At 54.2% G+C, this 27,394-nt stretch overlaps 1 protein-coding gene across 6 annotated transcripts in view; it reads right to left on the minus strand.

Annotated features, from left to right (window-relative positions):
* Window positions 1–27,394, minus strand: part of Tbc1d22a (TBC1 domain family member 22A) — a 315,829-nt gene that overhangs the window by 66,963 nt on the left and 221,472 nt on the right. For 4 of the 6 annotated variants that reach the window (XM_027954560.2, XM_027954561.2, XM_027954559.2 and 1 more), the window contains one exon: window positions 24,237–24,364. The exons of the other annotated variants lie outside the window; for them this stretch is intronic. In XM_027954560.2, the coding sequence (XP_027810361.1) occupies window positions 24,237–24,364 (128 nt within the window). The remainder of the gene's footprint in view (window positions 1–24,236; window positions 24,365–27,394) is intronic. 6 annotated transcript variants of the gene reach the window in all.

A 27,394-nucleotide genomic window follows, 5' to 3' on the forward strand; every position in this document is an offset into this window, starting at 1 on the left:
GTGACACAGACCTCCTTCAGCAAATCCACCCAGCCACTCAATGCTCAGCTGGGTGACCTGGGGACATCTCCAGGGAGAGCCACAGAATAAGGCCTCTGAATCTTATTTCTAGACCCCCCCACCCCAGGAGGGACCCAGGTCCAGGAAGCCAGTGCGTCAGAAGGCGCCTGAGGAGGTCCATGTGCCGCTCTGTTAAGGGAGCCCACACGCACCTGAGCAGAGAGCACCTGCACTGTCGCAGCTCTGAGCCGGAAGCCACACTTTTCAGTGGTGTCAGTGCGGAGCAAACCAGACTCGAGAATAGCCAAACGCACAACTGCGGTTCCTCTCACTTAAAAAGCACAGATACCTCCTTTAGAAGCTGCCTCTGTGTGATGTTGGGAAAATTAATTTCATGTACATTTTTCAAAAAGACACTGTCGACTGCAGAGAAGAAATTAGGGCTTTTAGAGTTAACACTTATTCTTGTGAAATTTAATTAAAAGCAGCACAGCCCTGACCTCTAACAGCCTGCAGTCCTGAGAGTGACAGTGTATCAGGGGACACCTCGAGTTCCAGCTTGAGTTCCTGAGCACCTGGACACTCTTGTCCATTTGAAATTCCCTGTTGGGCTTTGTGGTGAAAGCAGTGGTAACTCCAGAGCCCTGCAAGCCCTGCAGAGGAAAGGGGACTGCACAGAGTGCTGCCCACTCCAGGACAGGTTGGCTTTGTTAGTGACAGTAACAAGGGCTTGCCCTAAAAATGTACTACCATTCCTGTACTTAAATAAAACACCATCAAAATGAATCAGACTGAAACATTTAATCCTCCCAATGTTAGCCATAATGAGCCAAACACCTCATTCTGCACAGGTGTTAACAGGGACTTCGGTTTTCCCAATTCTGTGTTTATTAAAGCACAGAGGTTCCTGTTGACAAACCTGGCCAGCAGGAGATAAGAGGCCACAGGCCCAGAAGCCCAGAGCCCAGCAGCACTCTGGGCCTGCTACCTGGGGCTGGGAGGCCAGCCTGGCCCCAACAAAGGGGCCATCTGCGGCAACCAACCTGTGTCCCTGCAGAGTTATATGCAGGGACACCTGTTTATGTGACCTTATTGGGAAACAGGCTCTTCGCAGGTGTACTGAGATGAAGCCATTCTGGACTGGGGTGGGCGCTACTCCAACCACTGATATCGTCGTAAAAGGAGATAAATCTAGATACAGACATTCAAGGGGACAAGGCCACATGCCACAGAAGCCAGGCATGGAGGGATGCTCCCATAAGCCACAGAGCCTGGAACAGATTCTCTATGGAGCCTCTGGAAGGCATCAGCCCTGTCCACACCTGGCTGCAGCCTTCTGGCTCTGGGCTATGAGAGAGTCAAAGTCTGCTGTTTCCATTGGTGTACTTGCCACAACGCAGCCCAGGAGACTGACCCATTGTGCATAACCACCCCTAACTTTGACTCCATCCTGGGGCATGGCTAGGAGGACTGCAAACCTGACTTCAGGACCATGCTCCTAGATATCCCTAGGCCTCAGGAAGTTTGGCACACAGGCCATGACACTGGTGCCCTAGAGCACAACCGCAGGTGGTCTGTTCCTGGCGCCCCCAGGGGGCTGTCCTCTCCTCTCTCAGATGAGTCCTCACTTCCATGCCCACAGGGCTCTGGGCCACCGTGAGCCTCCTTTACACTTCCACACACCCAGGGCTCCAAGACACAGTGGGCCTCCCTTACACCTCCCAGGAGCATTCTGCAGGCTGCCTCAGCCAAAAGCCCAGGGTCGGAGCCATTAGAAACTCATCATATGGAAGAGACTTCTCAAACCCAGACATTTGGGTCACCAGGAAGAGAGCAGAGCCCAGTGTGATATACACCCTGGGGGATCCTCACCAGCTCACAAGCTGGCACTATGATAAGCACTGCTTTATAGCCGGAACCCAGCAGGCAGAGAAGGCAAATCACTCAACCAAGACCAAAACCTTGGGAGGCATATGTGGCCACAAGGCTGCCCCTGACCATCCAAAGGAGATGTGATGCCCATGGTGCTGGCTCTGATGAGGTGAACACAACTGCCCCATCAGACATGGAGGAAAGCAAGGCTCACATGAGGTCCGGCCACTCTATCAGTAAGGTAGAGAAGTCAGGCTGAGCCAGGCTACGGGGATGGCTACCCCATCACTATTTCCGACATCACACTGTCTTTAGCCAGTGCCTAATGGAACTGAATCCAGAGAAAGGAGAAGATGGGAAATCTGAATAATGAGAAACTTCTGGCCGCTGGAGTCACTCTGGGCCAGGACAAAGCTGGCCGCAGGTCAAGTGCAGGATGGGGGCCTCAGCTCTGCCTCATGCCCTCCTCCCAGAGGAGGCCTCCCTCTGATCACAAAGCACTCGCCAGCTGAATGCTGAAAGGCCCACTGGAGCTGATTAAATTGCATTTGCATATGTATTCACATTCTTCAATATCCAAGGAATAAAAACTTGCAATACTTTTTTAATACCTTAGACTGAATTCATATTTAGGTATTTCTTTGTGTGCAGCTGCTTGCTTTGTTAACCATGATGAAACAGAGAGATGCTCTTTGGAAAGGGAGCTTCTGCTTCTTATGCAGATTACTCGGCCCGTGTTTGGGCCTGGACTCAGATAGGCAGCTAAGGGCCAGCACTGACCACGGTCACTGCAGCTCAGGTACAAGCTTGCTCAGACCCAGACTCCTAGGTACAAATTTCCCAGCCTCCAAAAAGGCCAGCTGCCGAATGTGAGGAGATCAAGGAGCAAATCCTGCTCCTCAGGGACTCTCAGAGGCTGCCATACCTGGCAAAGATGGGGTACTCAGATAGATGTGTGACCTGGACCAAACAGGACCAGTGAAGCAAGTTCACGAACTGGAAGGGAAACTCGGGTCTGCTTATCTCAAACTGATAATTCACTTTTACCCATCCTAAGGTGAACTCTCCCTTTAATGACGTCAGGTGGCCCACACATCCCTTGGGTTCACGTGGGAGGCCTTGGGACACAGCACTCTCAGGTGCTGCTGGATGTGGTGGCTCCTCCTATCATCTGCATCCACCACATCTTTATGTGGGGTACTGGTGACAAGAGTGTGTGGAATAGGCGGCAGAATCAAGGGACACACAAAGGCCCAATAACCACAAGGTCCAGAGCCCACATGGACACAGCAGGGCGCCTAGGAGGCAGCACAGAACGCTTCTCACAAAAGGTCCCATGGTGGCAGAAGCACCAGCCAAGGAAGTTGCAGGGAACATCAGCAGATCACAGCCTCTAGGGAACTCTGCAGGAAGGATCTTTCACTGGTTGATCCTGTGGTCATCAAGCTTTCTGGACAGGTTGTTGAGAGCCACAGCCGAAGGGGCCCCAGCAAACTTCCAGCTGCCAGCAATCCAGCTGCCGGCTGATGATTGGCTCACAGCGGCCCCAGCAACATTCTATAACCAGAATGACAGTGTTATTATAAGCCACTAAATACAGGGTGTTTTGTTTCACGGAAAATAACCTAATCCAGATAGGATGCGAGAGCTGCCTGACTGGGAGATCCTGGTGAGGTGAGTAGTGGCCAAGCGCAGCCACGTCAAGCAGAGAAGGAAGATCGTCTCTAAGACACACTACACAGCCCCAGTCCTGCTGTCAATCACAATCCAGAAAACTATAATCTCAGATGCCATAATCCTGAATGCCAAACCACAAAAGATCAAAATCCCTGAAGTCCAAAATCCCCAAAATCATAATCCCCAAAGATCAAAATCCAAAATGTTGAAATTCTGAAATCTAAAAATCCTAAAATCTGCAATTCCCACGGGGAAGAAAGCTGGGAAAAGGTCTGGCAATGCAACCAGGCAGCAATGCAAACTTCAGACTATAAAGGCCTCATTTGCTGGGCTGAGGGGCAGCTCAATGGTAGGGCATTTGCTGGGCATGTGCAAGACCCTGGGTTTGCTCCCCACTACCAAAAAAAAAAAAAAAATTAAAGCTATGATTTGTCTGTAGTGGCAGTCTTTCTAGCTGCTAAAATTCCATAATGGAATCTAATGAATTAGGGCTGCATCTGCCTTTCCATGAGAGCAAAGGTACTGATGAGCTGGAAAATACTTACTGCATAGTGGGATAAGAAGACAGGCATTTGGTCACCAGTGCGGTTTCTGCCAAATCCACAGTCTGCATGAGTGCATGCCAAATGGATTCCTGCACGCCCAGGACAACACAGAAACGTGACACAGAAGAGAGGACAATGTAATCAGGAGCGCTCCCGCTGGTGCACACTGAGTCACAGAAGGCCTTCAAAGACAGCAGAACCACGTAGAAAATGGATGTGAGCACGCTCTTGGAAGATAGGCACACAGCTGTTCATGGTGACACAAGGACAGGTCAATCGGCCAGCTCCCAGGACCATCTCAGGGCACATGCCCACAATCTGCCCCGTAATACACTTGCTCATGCGCCAAATTGTGTTTTTAGCTTCTTCTAGTTTTCTCTCTTTGTAATCCCCTCCCCCACTACTTTAAATTGGCAGGATTATTCTTTACAACCCACTTACTATCCATTGTTCTTCATCTATACATCATTTCCAATAAAATGCATAAATTGTGTGAAGATGCAGGAGAGTTCTGATTCATTTTATGCCTTTTTTTGGCGTTACTGGTAGGAGGGAGAACCTATGGTGTGGGGGGGTGCTCAGTGGAGGGAGGTGGGTCTCTGGGTGTGCCCTTGAAGGGGAGACTGGGCCACAGCCCATCCTCTTCTCCTCTTGTACATGCCATCTGCCATGAGGTCAGCAGCTGCTTCTGCCACAAACTCCCACCACGCTGTGCTGTCTCCTCACAGGGTCAGAAATAACAGCCCAACCGGCCATGGGCTGAACCTCCACAACAGAACCTTCTTTCTGAGTCACTTCCCTCCAGTGTCCCGTCATGGTGGAAGTGCCTACCAGCACATCGGCATCACAGTGGGGACTCTGGTCAGGACGAAGCCTGTGCACAAATGCTAGCGTCTTCTCAGTGAATGAAGAGATCCTTTCTGTACATCTGCATTTGTGAAAGCTGGGTTTCTCGAGATCGAGGCTCCCTGGGTGACAGCACCTGTGGTAGTCTCATGGGTCTCATCAAGAGCCTCAGGCCTCTGCTATGGTACTTCAGAAGACTGCAGTAATGAAGTCAGGTGTCCCCATCTGCCAACCTGTGACACGGGTTCACACATTTCACTTTGGGACCCATTTCTGTTCTCCCCCTGCCCTTTTTTTCTTTGCGTGCTGGCGAAGCCAGGGTCTCACCAGTGCGAGGCAAGCCCTCTGCCAGCAAGCTACGCCGAGCCCTGCCTATTTGTTCATGATTAAGTTCATCTGCTCAGAGCTTTGTACGCAAGTGACTGTCCACCTGAGTGTCTACGCTTGCAAAAAGATGTTGTCATTCCCTATTTTATTGTGTAAAGTGCCTGTGGAATCATGTTTTTATGTTTTTCAAATAACTCCCCTTTAAAAACAAAAATAAATGTCTTTTAAATTTTTAAATTATTTTTTCCAAAATTATATTTTTGGGATTTTAGACTTTTGGGATTTTGATCTTTCAGGGTCTCAACTTTGGGGATTATAGTGATAAGAACTGCGTCTTTTGGGATTATGGGCCAAACCCACTGGGTCTGGGCAGAAGGGTGAAGGGAGCCAGGTAGGAGGGGGCAGGGAGAAGGTACTGCAGTGCCTGGGGGTGGCGCACTGCGGGGAGCCTGGGGGAGGCAGGAGGTGGAGCAGTGCCTCTGTTCAGGTGGGAGGGAGAGGCAGGCTAAGGGCCAGCCCTGGCTGAGGTCTGGTGGCTGGGAGCTGTGAGTGCCTGGACTCCACCCCAGGGGTCCTGATCCAGCAGGCACTAGTGACACCAGTGTCCAGCCCCAGTGGAACACAATAGGTGGAGGACGAGGCTGGGCCTTCAGGCTGAGGGCTCTGATGCCTTCTGGGGGCTGTCACAAGGGCCACACAGCAGGGGTGGCCTAGGGCAGGTGAAGGGCCTTGAGAAGGCCCTAGGAGATCTCAGTGGCCTATCCTCGCCCATGCATAAGGGTGTTGAGGGACTGCCAACCTTTCCCGCTCCTGTCTGTCTCACATGGTCATCTGTGTCTCCAGCAACAGGAAGCACTAAGGCACCTGAGGTGGGGCCACCATGAACTGTGCTGGGAACAAAACAGAAAGAAACATGGAGGTGGGCCAGAACAAAAGAAGGACCCACACACACGGGACCTGGTGGCTGCGGAAGGCTGTGACTCAGGTGCACGGCAGCAGGACACCCCCAGGGCAGTGGTCCTCAGGCCTGAGTGGGTGTCTCAATCCCCCAGAGACCTGAAGCACAGGAATGGGGCTACCCAGAGCTCTGATCAGCTGGCCAAAGGCTCGAGGGTGGACCTTGTCACATTGTCTGACCTCAAGGTCGAGAGGAAATGTCTAATGATTCTGAGGAAAGGGCCTTAACAAGGCAGTGCCCTTAGTAGGAAAAGGCATCATGACCACGCAAATGCACAAGTCCCAAGACACGCAAGGAGTGACAGAGACAAAGAGAGTGCACCATGGGCTCAACCTGAACAAGATCCCAGGAAAGATCAAACCAAAGGCCAACAGATGGATTTCATCTTTGTTGAAAGGCTCCACAGGGAGGTACCATCCTCCTGCCTCAGTTCAGGGCTTCTGCAAGAGGTACAGGTGTGCAGAGCACCCTCTGAGTGCCCTGGGGCTGAGGGCAGTGGACAGAGCCCCCTAAAGGACTCCCAGGAACTCGCAGGCCATGGGCAAGGCAGCACCAGAGTAGGAGAGAGGGAAGGGGAGGGAGCAGAGGGGAGGAGGAGGGAGCAGGAAGGAGGCCCTGCATACCTGAACATCTTGGGGAGCTAGGGCCCTCTACCCTCGGTCCCCATCAGGCAGCTTCTGAGTGCCACCCAGAGGGCAAGTCCCCAGGTGGCATGAGAAGACCAGAAGCATGCCTTTTAGGGGCCCAGATGGCCAGAATCCAGGGGCTGTCTAAACGATCATGAGTGACATTTTGGGGGATGCAAATATATTTTCAGTGGGAAAGACAAGGCCTCTGGCAGCAAAATATAAATGGCAACCTGCTTCTGTGCCTGCCAGTGGGACGGAGGGGCGCGATGCTGGCAAGGCAGAGGCAGGACACCTCCCAAGGCCTCTGGCAGGCGGGAGAGCTGATTTCCACCAGATCACCTGCCCCTTTCTGACAGCATTTACCTGGAAGGTAGTTTGGCAATCGTTTTTCTATGAAACCATCACCAACTTTTCCCAAAAAAAGGAAGTCAGAAGCCCTGAACAGTGGCAGCAGAAGCTGCGGTGGCCTGCAACACTTGTGGGAAAAAAGGGAAGCTGGCCTCCAGCGTCTTGGTGCTAATGGTAAGTGGAGCTGACAGCGCATACACATGCAGCGACCATCAAAGCATCCACTGCCACACTCCTATCCAAACGAGGCTCCGTCCAGAATCTCCAAGCCCTCAGAGCCCACGTAGATGGGAGGACTGGGGCTTCCTGCCAGTCCCCTGGGGCTCAGGCAGCTCCACGATGCTCCCAGAAGACTGGTGCACCCGGAGCAGACAGCCCCTCCTATAGCTCGTCATTAACGAAATGCACCAACAACACAGCGCCCATTGCATGGCTGAAATCACATACCCACTAAGTCACAGAGGGTCCTCCAGACATGTCTTTAAAAATATTAAGCTCCCACCTGGTGCCATAAAGTACTGATGCCAGAAGAACGTGCAGGCTTGGCAGCTAAGGCCCTTCAGACCAGAAGGCACACGGGGCTCTGTCAGAGCTAGCAGAGAGTGGCCGCCTTCCATTCAAATTACGACACCAAGAGAAAAGACACCTTTGGTTCTTAGGCCTCAGGCAGCAAGGGTCTAGCCAATCTGTGACTGCCGACACATTCTTCAAAGCACATTGCCATCAAATCCCTCAATTACACAAGCATCTTGAGGTGACGGACACAGATGTGCCAACATTGGAGGTGGAAACACTCAGAGCTCAGCATTCAGGAGAAAATCTGAAAAACGTTATATGCCATTTGAATGATTCCAACAGAGAGCAGATGCGAAGCGACGATTTCTCACTGCTGAAGCTGAGCGTGTGCCTGTGTGGTGCGAGGCTGGGGGGACTCCACCTGGGAAGGGCCTGCTTGCTTCACCTTCCATTTCCTACTGAGCCCTCCCCACCACCCCATGCACAGCAGCAAGAAAGTGCTCAGTGCCCCAGTCACACTCACACAAGTGCACAAAGGGTACTTGCTCCCACTGGAAAGGGCCCAGGGGCAGCCCTGTGGGTGGCCACAATCCAAGTCCTGGTTCTGCCTTGCACCTGGGTGAGCACCTCTGGATGGAGAACCTAACCTGTCCTCCATCTCTTCCTCTGTAAGGGGGCTGCACATGGCTGTTACAGGGTGGTGGTGGAGAGAGAGTATGGGAAGACAGGCCTGGCATCTGCACATGATCACCCTGCCTGAAACGCCAGGCCTTGCTCTGAGCAGCCCCGCCCAGGAGGCCCAGGGCCCAGCAAGCCCCATTTGCTCCACACACTGTCCGGTTTCCTCTGGTCTGTTAAAAATGTGCACTGTGGTCCCAGGCAGAGGGTCACATCCTCTGGATCCCTGGGCAGCACTCAGAGGGACAGTGCCAGCTGCTAAGGGGCTGGAGGGTCCTTCAGTCTCTGGTAACCGCAGGGCCAACAGGAAATGAGGCTCTCATTAGGAGCACCACTGTCCTCCTCGCTTTTGTACAGGGAAAGGGGCTTCGCAAAAGGTCTGGCCTGTAGAGGGTTCTCGGCAGGTGAGTGAGGGAGGTGGTCAGGAACCCCCTGTCAACTGCGTGTGCACCTCCTCACTCAGCTGGCCATGGCAGGACCAGCCCCTGCAGCCCAACACTGCTGAAGAGGTGGGTCCATGGTCTGAAGGAGAGAGGCAGGTGGGCTGCAGGGGACCCCAGGCCAGGGACCAGCACAAGGATGATGGGCTTTGGGGTTCAAGGAGACAGGAGGGAAACTGCAGTGTGGGGCCAGACAGGAGCCAGGGCCTCATGGGCCCAAGGTAGGCTCTGGTCATCCTCAAGAGAAATGGAAGCACCTGAGGCCAGCCTCAATGGATGCAGGGCTGGCTAGCAGCAAGAAGGCTGACAAAGAGGCAAGGCAGCAGGGGACCAAGAGCAATGGAAACGGCCTCTGAGAGAGGACCTGGTAGCAGACGACACAGGCCGTGAGTGGAAGGCTCCTGCCTCACACCTGGGGGTCAGGAAGCCTGTGGTCTCACTGGCTGGAGACAGCAGGTGTACTCTGAAGGCTGCCGCCCAGGGCCCCACCACCAACCAGATCAGCTACCAGATCAAACTTCAAAGCCAACTCGAACTTAAACATGTTCTCAGTCACTGACAAGCACCCAGCCAGGGAAGATGCTTTAACGGCAAGGAGGATTGTAGGCAAGCAGTCCCAAGGGCACGCAGCAATGCTGAAGGAAGGTATCGGTCTACACAGCTGCCAGTGTAGACCATCTCCCCCCTCAGGCCCACCAGCCCCTTGAGTTCTCCCCAAGATGCTTCTCAGCCATAGACACCTGATCAGTCTCCTCAAACAGGCCAACAGCCAGAGCCACGCCTGTGTACACAGGAAGTACAGTGCAGCAAAGAAGCATGCCACGGGACGCAGTCCCTCAGGCCCCTTCCTCCTCACGTAATCCAGGGGCAAGGAAGCACTAAGGGGTCACCCATCTATTTCCAGGGCCTGAGCGCTCGGAACCAGCTATGGCTGAGTCCATGTTACACTGTCAGCAAGACAACACTGGGGGTGGCCACCTTACTCTCCCAGCCCCTGCCCAGGCAGGACTTCTACACAGCCTCTCCCAGGATCTGACATGGCCAGGCCATTGTGCCCCACCTCCTGGTAGCCCCAACCTGTCTTGTGCCTCTCTGGTGGCCCTTCAGCAAGAGTGGCGTCTCTCCCTCCCCATACTCCCTAGTTACACCTCAGCCCTCCATTACCCCAGATCTCCCATTACAGAGCTTTTCAAAATGTTGAAAAGATATATATCCCATCAGAGATATTTAATCAAAGTTCTCCTTCAGCCATGCCAGAGACTAAACCCAGAGCCTTGCGTGTGCCAGTCAGCGACATCCACAGCCCCCTAGTCCTTCATATCATCATTGACACTGGTGTGTGCTGCTGCAGTCACACATAATTTCCTCCTGTCCAGCCATCCTCTGTCCCTCTATCTAGCCAGCAGTCATGCTGCCAGACACCCTGGTGCAATCACCCCTCCAAGTAGCAGCTCTGGGATGGCTGCCAGAACACTCCTGTAACCCCTCTGCCCCAAGCTCACAATGCAGATGAAGTTGCGGGGTCCCTGGCCATCAGCAGAGGGTGCACAGGGACAGCCCTGGCACCTGCCGCCACCTGTTGGGAATGTCCCTGCACAGAGCCTAGCTGCCTTCAGAGACCTGCTCACCATCTCCATGTCACAGGTGAGCAGGATGAGGCTAAGCTCGGGGTATCTGCTGACAGCCACCCAGCTGCCCAGGCACAGTCAGGCAGTGGCCACACTGAGGTCTGAGCTGCAAGCCACTGCCATGCTTCAAGAAAGGTAAGGCTTGGACAGCGGAAAGACGTGGCCTCAACCTGAGAGCCCAGCAGCTACACGTGCACCCCAGGCCATGGACAGCCTGAAGGATTCCTGCAGGAGGCGGCAGGGGAGGAGGGGCTCAGAAGAAACTGGAGGAGTCCTGGCCCTTGCCAGACACCTCCTGTGCGTGAGCAGCTGTCAGTCTGGTCCCTCGCAACAGTCCTCATCAGCAATCTCCCAGGCGCCTGCCGCTGGCCCTGCTACTTGACTTCAATCAGAGGCAAAGCGCCTTTCTTCTGTTATCACATCAGCAAGGGGGAAATGAATGCCCAGGATGCAACGGGCCTGCCGAGGAAGTCAAGCCATACCAACGGAATAGCAATGAGCAGCGGCTGGAAAGGTGCTCGGCCGCACCAGCAGATGAGAACGGTGAGGTGCTCACAGAGCAGGTGCTAAGAGGCAGATCTGTGAGGTATAAATAATGTAGCCAAGGACATACCGTGCAGAGCGGCAGACTGGCCGGGGGCTGTGCCAACAATGGCGAGGAGCATCCTGTGCAGTTGGGGGTTCAGCAGGAGGGAGAAGAGAAGCCCACCATGGCTCTAGGCCACGTCAGCTCTGCTGGCGTGGCAGCCCACCTGGCCCAACACTGCAGGCAAGACTGCAGCCAGCCACACAGTGCCCTTCTCTTGCTGCAGCACAGCCTCCCGGACCTGTGGGTGTCTGCTCCTCTCCTCTCAGCCCAGTTGCTGCAGGTCCTGGGAATCAGCTGCTCCCCAGGAGTTCTGTGGAGCTGCAGCTGCTTGTAACCTCGGTGCTCACTCAAGTCCTAGAACTTCCAGCCAGGTGCCCAGGACAAGTCACCACCTCTCTGGGTTTCAGTTTCCTCTTCCTAAAATGGAGAATTCTGAGCTTCGTGGGAAGAGCTGCCCCTGGTGGGGCTTCCTCTGTGTCCTCTGCCTCTCCTGACAGCTGGGACGTGGCTCCTGGACCTCCCACAGCACTGAACACTCTGGAACACGTGGTAAGCTGGTGTGCCTGGGGCACAGAGGGCTACGGAGATGGCAGCAGAGCTGGGCATGCTGTTCCTCAGCCATGGCAAGCTTTCTCTGAGGCCATGACCTCACCCTGACCACTCTCCCTCTCCCCTGCAGAGGCCACCCTCCTGCCCTGCAAGTGGCAGCTCACCCTGGCTAAATCCCCAGCAGCCTGTCAAACTGCAGCCCTATGCAGGAGGGTGACACACTACCTAACAGTCATCTGAGGACCTCTGAGTGCTCCTGACAGGCCCCGAAACTGCGCCTGCTGGGCCTTTCCCAAGAATGGGCATCCAGGGCAGAGGGCGGGAGGGCCGTGCGTGCCCAGGGTCTGCCTCAGGAGAGGGAAGCAAGGCTGATGCTGAGTCTAGTCAGTGTGCTGGGAACTGGCTTCTGCCATCAGGAGCAAATAAACCCCAGCTCACCTGCAAGAGGGTAAGGAGGGCACCTGGCCAGACCCTCTGTGGAAACAGATCACTAGGAGCAAGATAAGTCAAAGGAGGCCCAGGGTGACACTCGGGTCCCTTCCCAGGGCCACAAGCGACACATGGGAAATAGCCAAGCCTCAGGCAGAGGGCAGACACTGTTCTAAGGAACTCTGGGATCAGTCAAGCTGCCAACATCAAGTCATGGAGAGAGACACAGTAAGCCAACCACTCACAGCAGAGGCAGGGCAGCCACGAGGCACAGGGAGGCCAGCCAACAGCCCAGCCAGGCAGGGACACATAGGCTCAAGAGTCACACCAGACCCAACGACTACACGCAGGAGGCTCAGCCATGCAGCACTGATGCACTAAACAGAGGGTGACCTGGCTCACGCTGTGGGAGGTCTGGTGTCACCCAGCTGAGGAGCAGGTGTCTCAACTGGATGAGCATTTGGGCAGAGGAAAGTGCAAGCGGCCACTCAGAGAAGGGCATGAGCCTGTGACCACCACAGGGTGCACAGCTATCCTGCACAAGTTTGTTACAAATACTGCCTACCTGTATGTCACTGGGCAACTCACCTCCCTCCTCTGGGTGGCCCTTGGGGTCCTCCCTATACACAGCTGACCTAAGTGGGCCCACTTGTTAGGCTTGTCTCATTCTAAATAGGTCAAGTCAATCCTACTCACTTCCCACACCTCATCATGAGGGTCCCCACGTCCTCGTGGGCAACTCCAGGGTCACCCACTCTGCCTACCCCTCCGAAAGGACCAAGAGGAGCTTCCTGCAGTGTACCGGGGGCAGCAGAGGTCACAGGCCAAGAACACCCTAATCAAGAGGGAACGCGGGTTGCTGGCCTGACCTCTGCACCACTGAGTCACTCAGTATTTCCTGAGGGACTTGGGTATTGCAGTGAATGCAGACTGCTCTAAGCCAACGTTCAGAGCAACACGAGACCACGATCCACACGCCCTGAAGGCAGCTGGCATATCTGCCACCGGAGCCCCACGAGCATGCTCCCAGCACACTAGAGGGCCTGCTGCGTCGGCCCTGACCGAGGGGACAGGAGCACGTTGGATACATTCCCCCAGGAAACGGGGCTTCTTCTTCTCTCATCTCTTCTGCAACGTGCTCTGGTGGTTCAATAAAGAACACAAGGCCTCATGCAGCGAGCAGGAGGGATGGCCTGTTGGCAGCTCAGCACAGCAGGCAGGTGGTTTGAACCCACAGGGTTCACGGGGCCACTCCTCGACAATGGGTCCAGAGGCTTTCCCAGGAGACGCAGGGTAATGCTAGGAAGTTTCAATGCTCAAACAGTGACAGGAAGCTGATGGCTGGCCCAGGCACTGTGGTAATGTCACAGAGCCTGGTCACAGTCAGGAAGAAGGGCTGAGCATTCAAGGCAGCGCAGTGTATGTGGCACAGAGGAGCCAGGCTGAGCGCTGGTCGCCTCCTCCTGGTCATTAACAAAAGGTCACAGGAAATTGGACTAGAAACCTTGAGAATTCCCTGTGCTGGGGACACATGAGGCCAAGGTCCTGGACGCAACTCTTAGGTTAACTTTTACTTCTTGATTTTATTCCAGAGCACATAAAGAAGGAGATAATTACCAGCCTATACTACACCGTAGGAGGGCCTATAAACCAAGGACCTAATGCTGCGCCCTGCATCAGGCCGTGATGCCCATCAGAGCAGAGCAGGAGCTTGCCCACCCCTGTGGAGGGTTCCCATTGCCAACTCTGATCCCAGTAACAGTGACCCCCACAAAATCCTGGCACCAGGAGACAGCAGGCTCTCTCCCCCAACGTGCCCTGCACATGGTGTCTGTCTTTAGGTCGAGCTTTAAGTCACCATGAGAGGAGAAGCAGATGCCATAGGAGCTGGGGAGGGTGGCGGAGAGGCCAAGTCCCTGGAGCACATTAGTCCTGTGCTCCACACAGGTCCCTGTGCTCCATTAGTCTGTCTGCCCCCTCTTCGAGGCTGGCAGTTGCCCTTAGGAAGAACTTGGATGCCAAGACCAGTCCGGCATTTGCCGTTTTCTCCTTGTCCTTTGCCAGGTAAGGAGACTAGGTAACCATGACACTGGCTGAGATGAGTAAGCACCATATCTGCAGGGGACAAAGTGACTGGAGGTGCTGGGACCAGCTCCCCCTTTCTGGCCCAGGGAGACACAGTGCTCCACTTCTGACCTATCACGGCTGCTAGCCCCCCACAGGCTACATCTGCACAGTGGTTAAAGCCAGCAGAGAGCCAATGCCACCCACCTTTCCCAATGTCACATGAAACAACTCGGCTGAGCTGACCTCAGAAGTGCTCAGGATGGTGTGGACACCTGCTGAGGTCACACAGGCCCTGAAGCCACCTTATACATGAGAAGAGTCCAAATGCCCCTTCTTGGCAACAGAACCTCCTGGGCCTCCTCCTCTGGCTGCGTTGGGGAGCCAGCCACGGAGGAATCACAGGACAGTCCGGGAGCAGGACTAGGTGCTGAGGGCAGGTGGGAGGCGGCCACGCCTGAGCTGGACCCTGTGTGGTTTTAGCCCATTACAGTTTCGTCTTCCAGGCTGAAAGTCATCTCCTTTCATTTAAGATCGGGTGGAGATGCCTTCCTTTTGCTCCTGGCCAACTTTCCAAGAGAAAGCCAAAGCCAGTGCCAAACAGTGGGGAGCAGGTGACCCTGGCACAACCTGAGTACAGCCCTGACCAACAGCCAGGCAAACTGTGTCCTGGAGAAATCCTCCCGGGGTGGGGGGCAAAGTAGGGTCAGAGGAGAGCAGCTAAGGGCAGCACCGCCCAGCAAAGACAAGGAGCAGAGGCAGAGGGCGCAGCCCCAGGGCACCATGAGGCCTGGGGGATAAGAGTGTGCCCGCTGGCATGCCAGCCTGAAGCGCCACGGCCTCGGAGGACCCTGCATCCACAGGAGGGACTGCCAACTCCCTTGCCCTGTTCGCTCTCGAAGCCCTGTGAAGCTGCCGGCCCCTCCTCTGATCACCAGCAGTGGCTCCTCCTATGTCCTGTCTGGCCCAGAGCATCTCTGCATCCATCCCAGCACCAAGTCCGTGCTGAGCAGGGGGCTCTAGAAGGCAAGCAGCCCACGTCCCCCTCGGCCCCTGGCACGCCGCCCCATGCTGGTGACCAGCTAGACTCTTCAGGACTAGGAATTAAACACCGGCACAAAGGCAGACTTCAACAACTTTCCTAACCATGCTGGATTCTTATTAAACACACAACCTTAGTTAGCATTCTCTGTATGTCCACTTCTAATACTGTCGGAAATCTTTCCAAGCCATGCGTTTTTAAGGAGTGGGTAGAAGAGCTTCCTGCAGGAAGGGAAATGCCCTGCCCCTCCTCTGCCCATTCCCACACTGAGGTGGAGCTGAGGTCAGGAGAAACACACGACCTCCCGTGCTGGGAGCCAGCCCTCCTCCGGGGCTCCAGTCAACAGCCCTGGTTTTATTTAACCTTTTGTCCAAAGGTCTAAAGACGTCAGACAAGTTGCCTAAGATCGTACTGAAGATAAAATATTCACCAATACATCATCTTAAAGCCTAGAAAAATGGAACATAGCTAGCAAACTCCATGTGACCCTGATGGGGCCACCAGCCTCCATGCCTCCTGTTCCTGCGGAACAAGCCCCCGGGACAGCCAGCAGAGCAGTGGAGCTCAGGTCCTGAGATCCTCAAAATAGGAGGCAGCGGCTGCTGCTCTAGCTGGAACTAGGGCTCGGGCAAGGCACTGGCTTTAGGGGCCGCGTCCAAGGAAGCCGTGGCACTGGTGTGTGGATACTTTCCCGCCATATCTGCTCTTTCTGTCCCACGCCCAGGGGACTTTCAGGAATTCTTCTCAGTGGTGGTGCCAGAGGTTGAACCAGGGGTGCCTGATGACAGAGCCATCCAAGCCCTTTTTATTTTTCATTCTGAGATAGGGTCTAAGTTGCCCAGGCTGGGCTTGGACTTGTGGTCCTCCTGCCTCAGCCTCCCAAGCTGCTAGGATCACAAACATGTGCCACTGCAACCAGCTAAAAAAACTTATCCTACCTTAGAAAATGCCATCATCATGAAACCCAACTCCAGAATTGTCTGAGAATTCTTGTCTCCTTTAAGCAAGCATTCACCCGAGGAAACCACCATCAATCGACTACAAGGTGCCACTCAGCACCTTGGAATGCAGCTACCGGGAAGAACCGGATGTCTGGGAAGACACCTGCCCTCTGGCTAGCCTGACCCCATCCAGGGAAGTCCAAGGTAGCCAGATCTTCCAGGTGACTGAGAACCTAGAGGAGGCTGCCACTCACCCATCACCCTTCCCACACAAGGAACTACTCTGTCTGGCCCACTACGAGGCAGTTGCAGTTTCTAATCACTCTTCAAATAACTTCTAGAAAAAAAGGTTTTGTCTGTTAAAAATTTAAAATCACAGCATGCTACAGTTTGAATCTGGGGAGTCCCCCACAGGCCCATGGGTTAAGGTCTAGTCCCCAGCGTGGCACTGCTGTGGGCAGTAGAGCTTGGTGGGAAGTCTTCATGTGTGCGGGGGCACCACCCTCCAAGGGACACTGGGGACCCCAGCCCCATCCTCTTCTCTTTAACTTCCTGGCTCTGAGGTGCAGAGCTTGGTTGGCTCCATCACGTCCTCTCACATGACATGCCGACTCACCACAGGGCTAACAGCAGCAGGGCCAATGGCCGGGGGCTGAGACCTCCAAAACAAGCCAAAATAAACCTTCCTCTTTATAAGCCGAGTACCTCAGCAACTTGTCAAGCAATGCAAACCCGACCAACACAGAAACCAAAGTGTTTCAAAGACAGCTCAAAGGCTCCTCTGCAAAGAGCTCCAGGGTGGCCCCACATCAGGACGACGGGAGTTGAGAGGGCACAGCCTCCACCTGCACAGTCTTTCTTCAATAGGACACACAGGGACCAGACCTCTGGGCCCTCACACACTTGCCCAAAGGTGCTGGGGTGAGCCAGAGCTGCAGAGGGAAGAAAACGCCTCCTCTGTAGTTCCCAAGCCCAGAAGGAGCTCTGCTAAAACCCAACGCGATGGGAGGATGAGGAAAGGCGGGCTCACAGTCCCACCCACGCTCCAGATGCTCTTTACACACCTCTCCAAACCCCAGGCACGGATGCACTGCCACTCCAAGTGCGGGTGCACCCTCTCCGGCTCCTCCCTGCAAACTTATCAGCAGTGAGTCAAGTCCTGCTGCATACTCTCATTTCTAAATCCCAGCCTCTGACAGTGATGTATGCCTGCTTCCCGCAGGAGGGCAGGCATGAAGAGCTCACGCCCTCAAATCCTAATGGGCTTATGAAAAAGTATGTTGTAAGAAGACCTGCTTCTCTGGGTTTATTAGATTAACCCAATCCATCAGTTCCCATGCAATCAGCACTGTGCTGCCAGGGGAAGGCCCAGAAGAGCCCGACAGCTGTCACCTAGGCACAGCAGGCAGAGAGTCCAGCAGGTCCTGGGCTCAAAGCCTATCTCCTGCTCTGACACCCAAATGACCCAACACAGCCACACCCAGGCCTGCCTCACGAGGACAGGCTGTGCCCATTTGCTTCTAGGCACCTTGGTATGCACTTCTCACCTGCTGCAAACCACCCTGCAGTCACTTCTTGGGTGGGCTCTGTGCCCAGCACGTGCTGACCTCTGGAGTATACCCCTGGCCCACCCTTCCACTACACCTCCTCCTGCTCAGCTGCCACCCAGCTACCATGCCTCCCCAGCACCCCAGGCAGGGTCCTCCTATGCCCTAGTGCCACCTGTCTCCAGCAGCACACAGGGCTACAACTATGTCCCCATCTACTCTGTTTTAGTCAGCTTTTTTAAAACTGTGACCAAAAGACCTGACAAGAACAAATATTTGGTGCTCATGGTTTCCGAGATCTCAAGTCCACAGACAGCCAACTCCACAGATCTGGGCCCAGGTGAGGCAGCATGTCATGCTGGAAGGGTGGGGAGGAACACAGCAGCTCAAGACATGGCAACAAGGAAGCAGAGGTCGCCCCACTCACCAGGGACACATATAAACACCAAAGCCACCAGGTGTGGTGGAGCACACCTGTAATCCCGGCGGCTCTGGAGGCTGAGACAGGAGGATTGCAAGTTCAAAGCCAGACTCAGCAACGGTGAGGTGCAAAGCAACTCAGTGAGACCCTGTCTCTAAATAAAATACAAAATAGGGCTGGGGATGTGGCTCGGTGGTTGAGTGCCCCTGAGTTCAATCCCCAGTATCAAAAAAAAAAAAAAAAAAGACACCAAAGGTCACCCCCAGTGACCCATCTCCTCCAGCCACACCCTACTGCCTATAGTTACCTCCCAGTTAATCCATATCAGTGTATTAACCACTAATTAGGCAATACCTCTCAAATCTAATCATCTCACCCCTAGAGTTTCCCTGAATTGTCTCCCACATGAGTTTTGGGGAGGACACCTCACATCTAAACCAGGACATCCTCCCAGGAGAGAGCAGGATACTTTCTGAGGCACAGTCAGGGGGTCCGGGACCCTCAGTCTCCCACAGAGCAGAAGGATGGCTGCTGGTAACAGTGGGGGGCGGATGTCATCAGCACGTGTGCCTCTTCTGAGCTCCATAAAGGGTTATCAGAACTGACCTGCATTTCCCATAACAATGTAAATGGAATTTCATGGCCTGATACTGACAGGTTGGGCCCATGTCGAAAAGAAGGTGCCCACTCACCACCTTGACCTCTGCCAAAAGAAGTTTTCATTTAAAAGTATTAATGGAGCCTACACTGTGCTCACAGGGTGCTGAGGACTGAGAGCAGTGCCCCAGCTCAGGGACCTGTCCAACCGAACCTCACAGCCCACATCTCATAGCCCAACAGCACCCACGCTTCCACTTCCTGCCTCAACTATGACCCAGAAGAAGCCACAACCAGGCCAAATGCCCTTGGGATGCACGCACAGGTGAGAAGCTTCCCCTTCCCCCTTCTACCGTGGGCAACTGTAAATGCTACTTAAACCACTGGTGATGATAAAACCTAGCATGTAACTACCAACTGCTGCAGGAGTCACGTAAACTCAGTGGCATAAGCAATGAAGACCTGGGTGTTTCTGGGAGTCAGCAATTGGAGCACAGCGGTGGACTCTGGTTCTGGGTCTCTCAGGCTATAATCAGGGTATCAGCAGGGATTCACCTCAAGGCTGGAGCTGGGGAAGCTCCATCTCACAGCTCGCTCACATGTCTGAGAGTGGCCTCAGGCCCTCAATGGCTGGTGGGTGGGAAGACCACTCCTCACCCTATGGGCCTCTCCCTGGAGCAGCTCACTAAAGAGTTAGGAGAAGAGTGAACGGGGAGGAGTCATCCATCAGGTCCAGCCCACACCACGGAGAGGGGCTGGCTGCTCCAGAAGCTTCCCAACACACCTAGGACTCATCTCCAGTCCTGCACACATCCTCTGAGGCCATCTTCAAGATACGAGGAGCACACGGAGTCTGGCCCACATCAGAGTGTCAGATGGACAAGGCTGCGGCAGAGCCCCATCCAGTCATCCTGTTTCTTCATGACTACTTAACCTTGGCCTTGATGTGGACTCAGGGCCACTCTCATGCAGGTTTCCTTGGTTTTCCCCTCATGTTCTTTTTCTGTCCCAGAACACCTTCCAGGGTCCCACACGACCTGCAATCATCATTTCTCCTTGGGCTCCTCTGGCCTGTGACAATTCCTCAAACTGCCCTTGGATGAACCTGACAGTTTTGAGGACTGCTGGCCAGCTATGTTCTAGAATATAACTCCCGGGGAGTTGTCCAGTGATTCCCTCTGGGCTGGTCTAGGGCTTTGGGGAGGAGAGGTCTCAGGGAGCAGTGTCCTTCTCCTCCGTCCCTGGCTGTGCAGCTGAAGGCATCTCCACTGCCGCATTCCTTTCCCCTATCTGTACTGAGCTCTCTGGGCAAGGTCACTCTGCACAGCACAAATCAAGAGGGGAAGTATCTACCTCCGCACCTATCTGCTCCCAGTTTATCAGTTTATTCAACCAGGGGTCACTTTCACTGTGGATTCGTGAATACTTTGTTTATATAGTTTATACTTGGGGTGACAGTGCAATTCTACTTTATTTACTTTGTTATGATTCTTCTGCTCTGCCACTGGGCCCCCTGGATGCCCGTTCACAGTGGATGGTTGAGCAGTTCTGTGCTCCCTGGCCCTACAAGGTGTTCCAAGCTGCTCCCCAAGGACCGGTCGCTTCTCCAGGGAGCCTGGGTTCTTTTGCTGGAGAACAGTATCAAAAGCCTATATCTGGGTGATGTGAGTTATCTCCCTAAAGCTCACATGTGAGGTGGTGCAAGGTAATTTATAGGTGAAATGATTGGGTTATGAGAGCCTTAACCTAACCAGTGCATTAACTCCCTGATAAGGATTAACTGTTAGGTGACTGTAGGCAGGTGGGGAGTGGCTGGAGGAAGGGGGTTCCTGAGGGTGTGTCTTTGGGGCTCATATCTTGTCCTTGTTGATCTGAGTTCTCTCTCTGCTTCCGGGTGGCCCTGTACTGGCCTTTCCTCCTCTGCACCCTTCTGCCAGGATATTCTGCCCCACCTCAGGCACAGAACAATGGAGTCGGCTGTCTGTGGATGGAGACCTCTGAAATATGGGCCCCAAGTTAACTTTTTCTTCTCTGTGTGTCCTTGTCAGGTATTTTGGTCACAACGGTGAAACAGCTGATTAAAACACTAGGAAAGGGTGTGTTCACTGCTACTTAGGTTTGGTGGCTTCTAGACCCTCAGCTGGCAGAGCAAGGAACAAAGGGGAACACTGAGCCCTGCATGCCTATTGGTGTCCACGGCCACTCCCTCATGTGACGGCCTATACCTGTGGGGAGGGAACATGAGCTCACATGACGCTGAGCTCTGATCACACCATGTGCATGGCCCTGACACATGAATTACTATAGGACAGGCCAACATGAGGATCCTTGACACCTGCTGCTCCCTCGGCCCAGGGTTTCCACTCCCTAGATATCTACCTGGCTCCCTCCCTCCCACTGGAACATGCACCAGGAGGCTGCCCAGTTCCCCAACCCAGTGGCAGTTCCCACGCCCTCTGTCCTGGATGCAGCCCTCCCACCACCACAGCCCCAGTCCCCACCACAGGAAACTGCAAGAGCGGCCAGCCGTGCTCCTGCCTCCAGGCCCTGCCTCTCCCAGCTGCCCTCAACTTCACAGCCTGGCTTTCCTCTGGCTCTGCACTCACAATGACTCTGCACCCTGCCTCCTTCCTTCTCCACACACGATCCCCTGCTCCCTGACCTTGGTCAGCAGTGTCCACAGGGTCATTCCACTACACATCTGCTCTCCTCCCACAAGGAGTATTCTGTGAGGATAGACTTCTCTGTCTTGTTCCTGTGCCCCAGGCCCAGCTCAGTGCTGGCACACAGGACACACTCAATGCCTATTTCTGGTACAGGTTTATGTAGAGGGAGGAACGAGGCTGGTGGCCACCACCCAAGACGGGCATCACACAAGCTGTGCATTTCTCGCTGGGGCTGTTCAGGGCCTGTCCTCCTGGCCAGGTCTTATTGGCCCACCTCTCAGCAGTTAAGGAGGCTCCTCTCACTCTGTTCCCCTAGTCCTGACCTTTAAAACAACAAGTTTATTTCGGAATTAACTAGAGTCAAAAAGAACACCTGCCAGTCAATATGCTGCTCCTCTGCAGACAGCAGTGCAGACCAGCTGCTGCGCTGTTGGAGTCACACCATCAGGGACAGTAACAGACACCATTCCCCCCTGCAGGGTACTTCCTTTCATGGCTGCTCTCTGGGACAAAAGAGTGAGGGCCACATGCTGGGATAGTCCCAGGTAGAAGGTTTCTCAGCTCTGATGCTAAGGAGAAGCTGGGGCATTCCTGACCTCTATGCACACTGATCCCAGGAAACAGGAGCTCTCAAAGGAGGCCATTCCACTCCACTGGCACCCAGAAGGTCACCATGTCAGCCAGCTCAAGGCCGTCCTCCCTCCATCCTGGCCATCCCACACAGTGGACACAAGCAAGCACCCCAAGCCAACACCTAGGCACTGGACCACAGTGAGGGCAGAAGAGAACTGAGCTGAGAGTGTCTGTGGGAAGCATGCCCAAGGCCTCCTGGGAGGCCTGCTGGCCAGCAGGGTTGCCAGCAGCAGGACCTGCGCTCAGAGTCCCCCGGAACAAGTACAGCTTTGTCCACAAGTACCCAGCACAACAGGCTCCCGTGGCTCAATGTGAAGCTCCATTCCATCAGGCTCTGCACCCCACACCTCCCCGAGTTCACTCCCTTTAAAACAAGCCCCCTTGCCTGCCCACGGGCATGTGCCCACTGCCTTAGAAAACACCCTCTGGGGCAGGGAGCCGGCATCATGTAAACCAGGAAAACAAGAGCGCCTGGCTGAGCTGGTGAGAGAAAGAAGCAGTTCACCCCACAACGCAGTCCAACCAGGGGAAGGAGCGAAAGGAACAACCTAAGGTCCCCTTCCCTGTGGAGGGCATGGCTGGAGGGGCCTCCGGCGAAGCTGCATCTGGCCTTTATGCAGCACCCCAGGGCTCTCAGGGACTCGGGCTCTTGGGGAGCTGGGGTCCTGGCCTACCCACAGCCACCACACCCATGCAGAGCCCCAGGGGAACGGGGCCTTCTCCGCTTATGTCCCCTTGGTGTCTTTCCATGCTTGTGATGACACTCCCCATTCATGTCAGACCACTTCTAGTTGGGATCCTGGGACAGGGTAGGGACTCAACAATAACCGTTCTTTGATATGTGTCCCGAGAGAATTTTAAGCTACCTCGTCAGGGGTTAAAGAGTTACTGAAAGCCATCATGGCCAGCCAACAAACACCCCAGCTTAGGGCAGAGTTATCACTCAGCTGGCCTCCCATGATTGCGATGTATCTTCATTGCCAAAAGATGCTATACAATTTCATGGTTACTTGGTCCTGTAAAATAGAAATACCCCCAATTTTTAAGAGATGAAAAGGTTTACGACTAGGTACTATCAGTTCATGAGTCCATGGGACAAATGAGTCAATTCATGACAAAATTTAATTTGAGGAAAATTAACTCAATGCAGAGGCCATAATCGTGCTCAAAGTTTTAATACCTACTAGGTGTCTCAGGGAAGTAGCAGAGGATGTGGGCGAGCTGATCCAGCTCCTGGTTCTTCAAGAAACAACTGAGTCACTATCATTTGTCGGTGATGGGGATGGCATTATAAGGAACTCTGCTTAAAGAGGGACCTGGGCTTGAATCGCCCAACCAACCACAGAAATGCAGAGCCTTTGCAATTCACAAGAAGTAAGGTTGTGTTTCCTAGAACCCTAAATGGCGGACAACAGCCCTAGACTGATGGCTGCTTTGGCTCAACAGCCCCAGGTAAGGTTGGAGGCACCCACTAGGGTTACTCATCAGAAATTCTGGCACTGCAAATGCCTAGAAGGGCAAAGCTACCCTGCAGAAATACTCTCTGCCACACACATCCATGTGCCAGGTTTCATTTCTGGATTCCAACCCATGTCTACTGCCTCATAAACACCTGTTCTCTGAAGCCCCTCTCCCAGACACCCCAACACCCACCCCCAGATGCCCCTGTGCACAGCCCAGCACACAACCCATGAAGGGTAAGTTCACAGCACAACCGCCTGCCTCCTCAAGCTGAGCACGCATACCAGCAGCAGGCTGGTTCCCAGCTCCCAGCCCAACATGATGGCGCCTACAGTCTGCACCAATGGTGAGCGATGGCACCCAACCCTGCAGCGGGTACGGCTTCAGCAGACAAGGCGAGCAAGCATAAAGGTGTGAGAACAAGCAACACACACAAGGGAGAGGAGACCCATCCCAGAGAGCACAATCCCCTAGAAAAACAATTTTCACCAAAGCAGGTAAAGAGCAGAAAATGTCATATTGTGCCAATCTGCCTAGGACTTTCTGGGTCTCCACCATATGTCACTGAGAACACACAGTGCACATCCTGGGTGAGAGCAGGACTCTGTGCTCCCAGGATTCAGCTCAAGGTGACTTGCTGGTGAGTATTGGGGTCACTGTCACCAAGTGGTCAAAGTAAAACCCAGTGACAAGTGGCTCAATGTGAAGTCCTTTTCCCTGTTCTACACCTGGTCAAAGAGCAGGAACACCAACAATCACCTCCTTCAAGACTCTTTCAGTTGAGAGGACCCTTAAGGTCAAATGCAGGGCTCATGCGGGCGGCGAGGGCTCACCTGGTACGTGTCCCACAAGCGCACGGTGCAGCGCAGGGGCACCTCCCGCATCAGCAGGTTGTTCATCCAGCGGAAGGCGAACTGCAGGTACCGCACCTCGTGCTGCTCCAGGTGCCGGTGCACTTGCTCTGCACAGAACAAACACAGGCCCCGAGGCCGTCAGGGGAGCCCTCTGCAGGCCACAACAGCTGCCATCTGACCCCCAAGGCCCTGTCCCTGAACCCCGTTCGGTCAACCAGCACATCCCCAGCAACAGCTCACACTGCACAAGCCTTCCCAGCCCACCCTTCTTGGGGGGATGGAGGATGGTGGCTGGGGGGTGGGGGGGTAGTGACAGGGATGGTGAAGACACCTGTGACCTGGGCAGACCTGAGTCCAGCACACAAGGGAAGCCTGCACATCTGGAGAGCCCACAAGTAGGCCCTCTTTCCCCAACCCGACAGCCCTGCCAGACCCAGGCTGCTGTCCAGGGTGACAGGGCTTCAAGAGTGCAGGACACTGGCCAACCTTCACCCTCCTCAGGTAAAATGCTCCTCTGTACCTAGGCCCACTGACATGTCCTTGGACATGGCCAGGTGGCTTCTGGATTCTAGTCTGGGGCACTCCTGAAGATAGCAGGGCCTCTGAAAGCAAAGTGTCGCCAAGCAGCGTCCCCAGAGCCAAGCCAGTTCAGCCACATGATCCTCCCTCTCACCAGGCCAAGCCTGAGACCCCGACGTCCTGCCCCAGCCCCTCTGAGAGCCACCATCCCCCTGACATGCTCCCAGGTCCACACACTGTCACCCTCCTCCCCAACTGCTGCCATCCTCAGCTGACCAGAGCCAGGGCAGCGGGACACCTGGTCAGGGGCTGTGCTACAGCTGGATGTGGTCTGTATCCACAGGGCTCCTGTGCTGGAGGTGAGGTCCTGGGCGTGGATCTCTCCCTCTCACAAGAGTTCCCAAGCTGGGATCACAGGCACGTGTCTGGCTGTGCTTTATTAAGAGATCTGGGCACACCCAGGCCAACATAAAAGACAGACTTCCGGGTTTCTACAAATGACTTCTCGGAGCCGAGCTGATGCCAGTGCTGTCCTTGAACTCCAGAAATGTGAGCTAAATAAAACTCTTTTCCTTATGATTGTCACGCCTCCAATATTTCACCGTAGTAATAAAAAACAGACTGATACAGGTAGGTGCGGAGAAGAGAAGGTGGTGGGAGGCTGGCTAGGCAGAAAGGATCCAGTGTTCAGGATCAATGCAAATGAGACAGGGAGAGACCACAGAAGGGGCCAACGAGAGGAGCAACAAGTCCTCTGAGCTCCTGCAGCAGCCCGGGAGCAAGGTGCTGGGGGCTGCACCAGCCGTGATACCCCAGAGGAGAGCATCAAGGAGGCTCCCTGGCCCAGGCCAACGGGGGGCCCAGAAGTACCCATATGCCCACCACGTACTGCCTCTGCAAGAACAAAGTTAGGGACCGAGAGATTCCAGGCCCAGCAGAGGGCCAGTCATGGACTGGTCAGGGAGCAGGTGGAATGGAGGCCAGGCAACAGGGCAGCTTACAGGGTGCAGTTCCTACTCATTTCCTACAGACAGGGTGGGATTCTTTTCTGTTGGTTTGTTTTTGTTTTTGTTTGGGTGATTGAACCAACCCAATAATGCCCTATGACTGAACTACATTATCAGTCCTTTTTTATTTTATTCTGAAATGGAATCTCACCAAGTTGCTGAGGCTAGCCTTGAACTTGTGATCCTCCAGCCTCAACCTCCTGAGTAGCTGGGATCATAGGCATGCCCTGGTTTGGCTTTAAGAGATCTAGAACACTTCCATGCAAACATGACAGATGACCCTGCGTGTTTCTATATAAGCAATTTTTTTTTAAAGAATATAAAGGGGCTAGGGAGTGTAGCTCAAAGGTATAGCACTTGCCTAGCATAGATGAGGCCCTGGATCCCCAGCACTGCCGAAAATATATTTATAAAAATTGTTTCTAGTTGAAATTATCTGCAGCTATAAAATGAACCTGAGCCCCCAAGGTGGCTCCTTGTCTAGCCCTGACCTTTGTCCATTCCCCAAGGATACAGCCCTCTAGAACTGACAGCCTCACCACAGCCCGGTGCACTGACGTGGGGCACAACAGCCCATGTGAAATTCAACTCTGACAATATCTGGAAACCAGCAGTTTGGAGACCAAGAGAACTTTCTGAACAAGGTCTTTTACTCAGACGACAGGAATGGGAAAGAACAGGCAGTTGGCTACTTGGGGAGGAACAGGCCACAGTGACAGGGACAGCTTCCCAGAGGAAACCGGGGCCTGGAGCCAGCAGGGATGATGGGGGGATTCAAAGTGGCATGCAGGGGTGTGGTGAAAGCACTGCTCCTGGGGCTCCCAGGGCTGGTGTGCCCAAGAGGTGGGCACTCCCATTCTGCAGCTCTGCCTTCCTGGGTCCTGTCTCCACTCAGCTGCTGTCACATACACACCTTTGGACAGACTGCCTTGCAGGTAAGGACTGAAGTCCCCTGGTCAGGGTGGGAGGCATACGGCCTTGCAGGGAGCTGTGGAGGGGAGCCTGGTGCAGAATGGCAGGGGACCACGCCCTGGCTGGTGTGCACTCCTTACCAATCCATCTTCACCGGGGAGGGCTAGGAGCAGGCCCATTTCTTGCCCTGATGCCTTTGAGGCTGCAAGTAGAGCATGGAGGCTTGATTTTCACTGTTTCATAAGGTTACTTCAATGACAGATGTTCCAGAAACACATTTAATTTTTCAGGGTTGTTTCTGGCCAGTTTGTCTTAGAAAGGTGCCGCCTGCCTCTGGGCGTGCGTCAGAGCTGTTTATTTTCCAGTTCTGGAGATGTCAACCTTCTCTGTGATGGGCCCGAGTGTGCAGCAGAGTGCCTGCCAGGCTTGGGGAACTGTGACTCCTGCCCGAGTCCTGTGACTCTTGAGAGAGGCTGGTGCAGGTGTCACATAGCTCTTGGTGGGCAGGCCTGGCTCAGTCTCCAAGAGATTCCCCACCTCCAGAAAGTCTCTATTTACTGGGTAAGACCTGACAGTGTCGTTCACCTGAGCCCTGTGCATGTGGAAGGGGTGCAGGTGAGTGCTTGCTTTAAGGCCTCTCTTATAAATTGGACTTGATTTCTCCCTAGCAGACCACGGTGTCTATGTGCAGGTAGAGAG

The sequence above is a fragment of the Marmota flaviventris genome, chromosome 3 (assembly GCF_047511675.1).
Source record: "Marmota flaviventris isolate mMarFla1 chromosome 3, mMarFla1.hap1, whole genome shotgun sequence".
Lineage (NCBI taxonomy): Eukaryota > Metazoa > Chordata > Mammalia > Rodentia > Sciuridae > Marmota > Marmota flaviventris.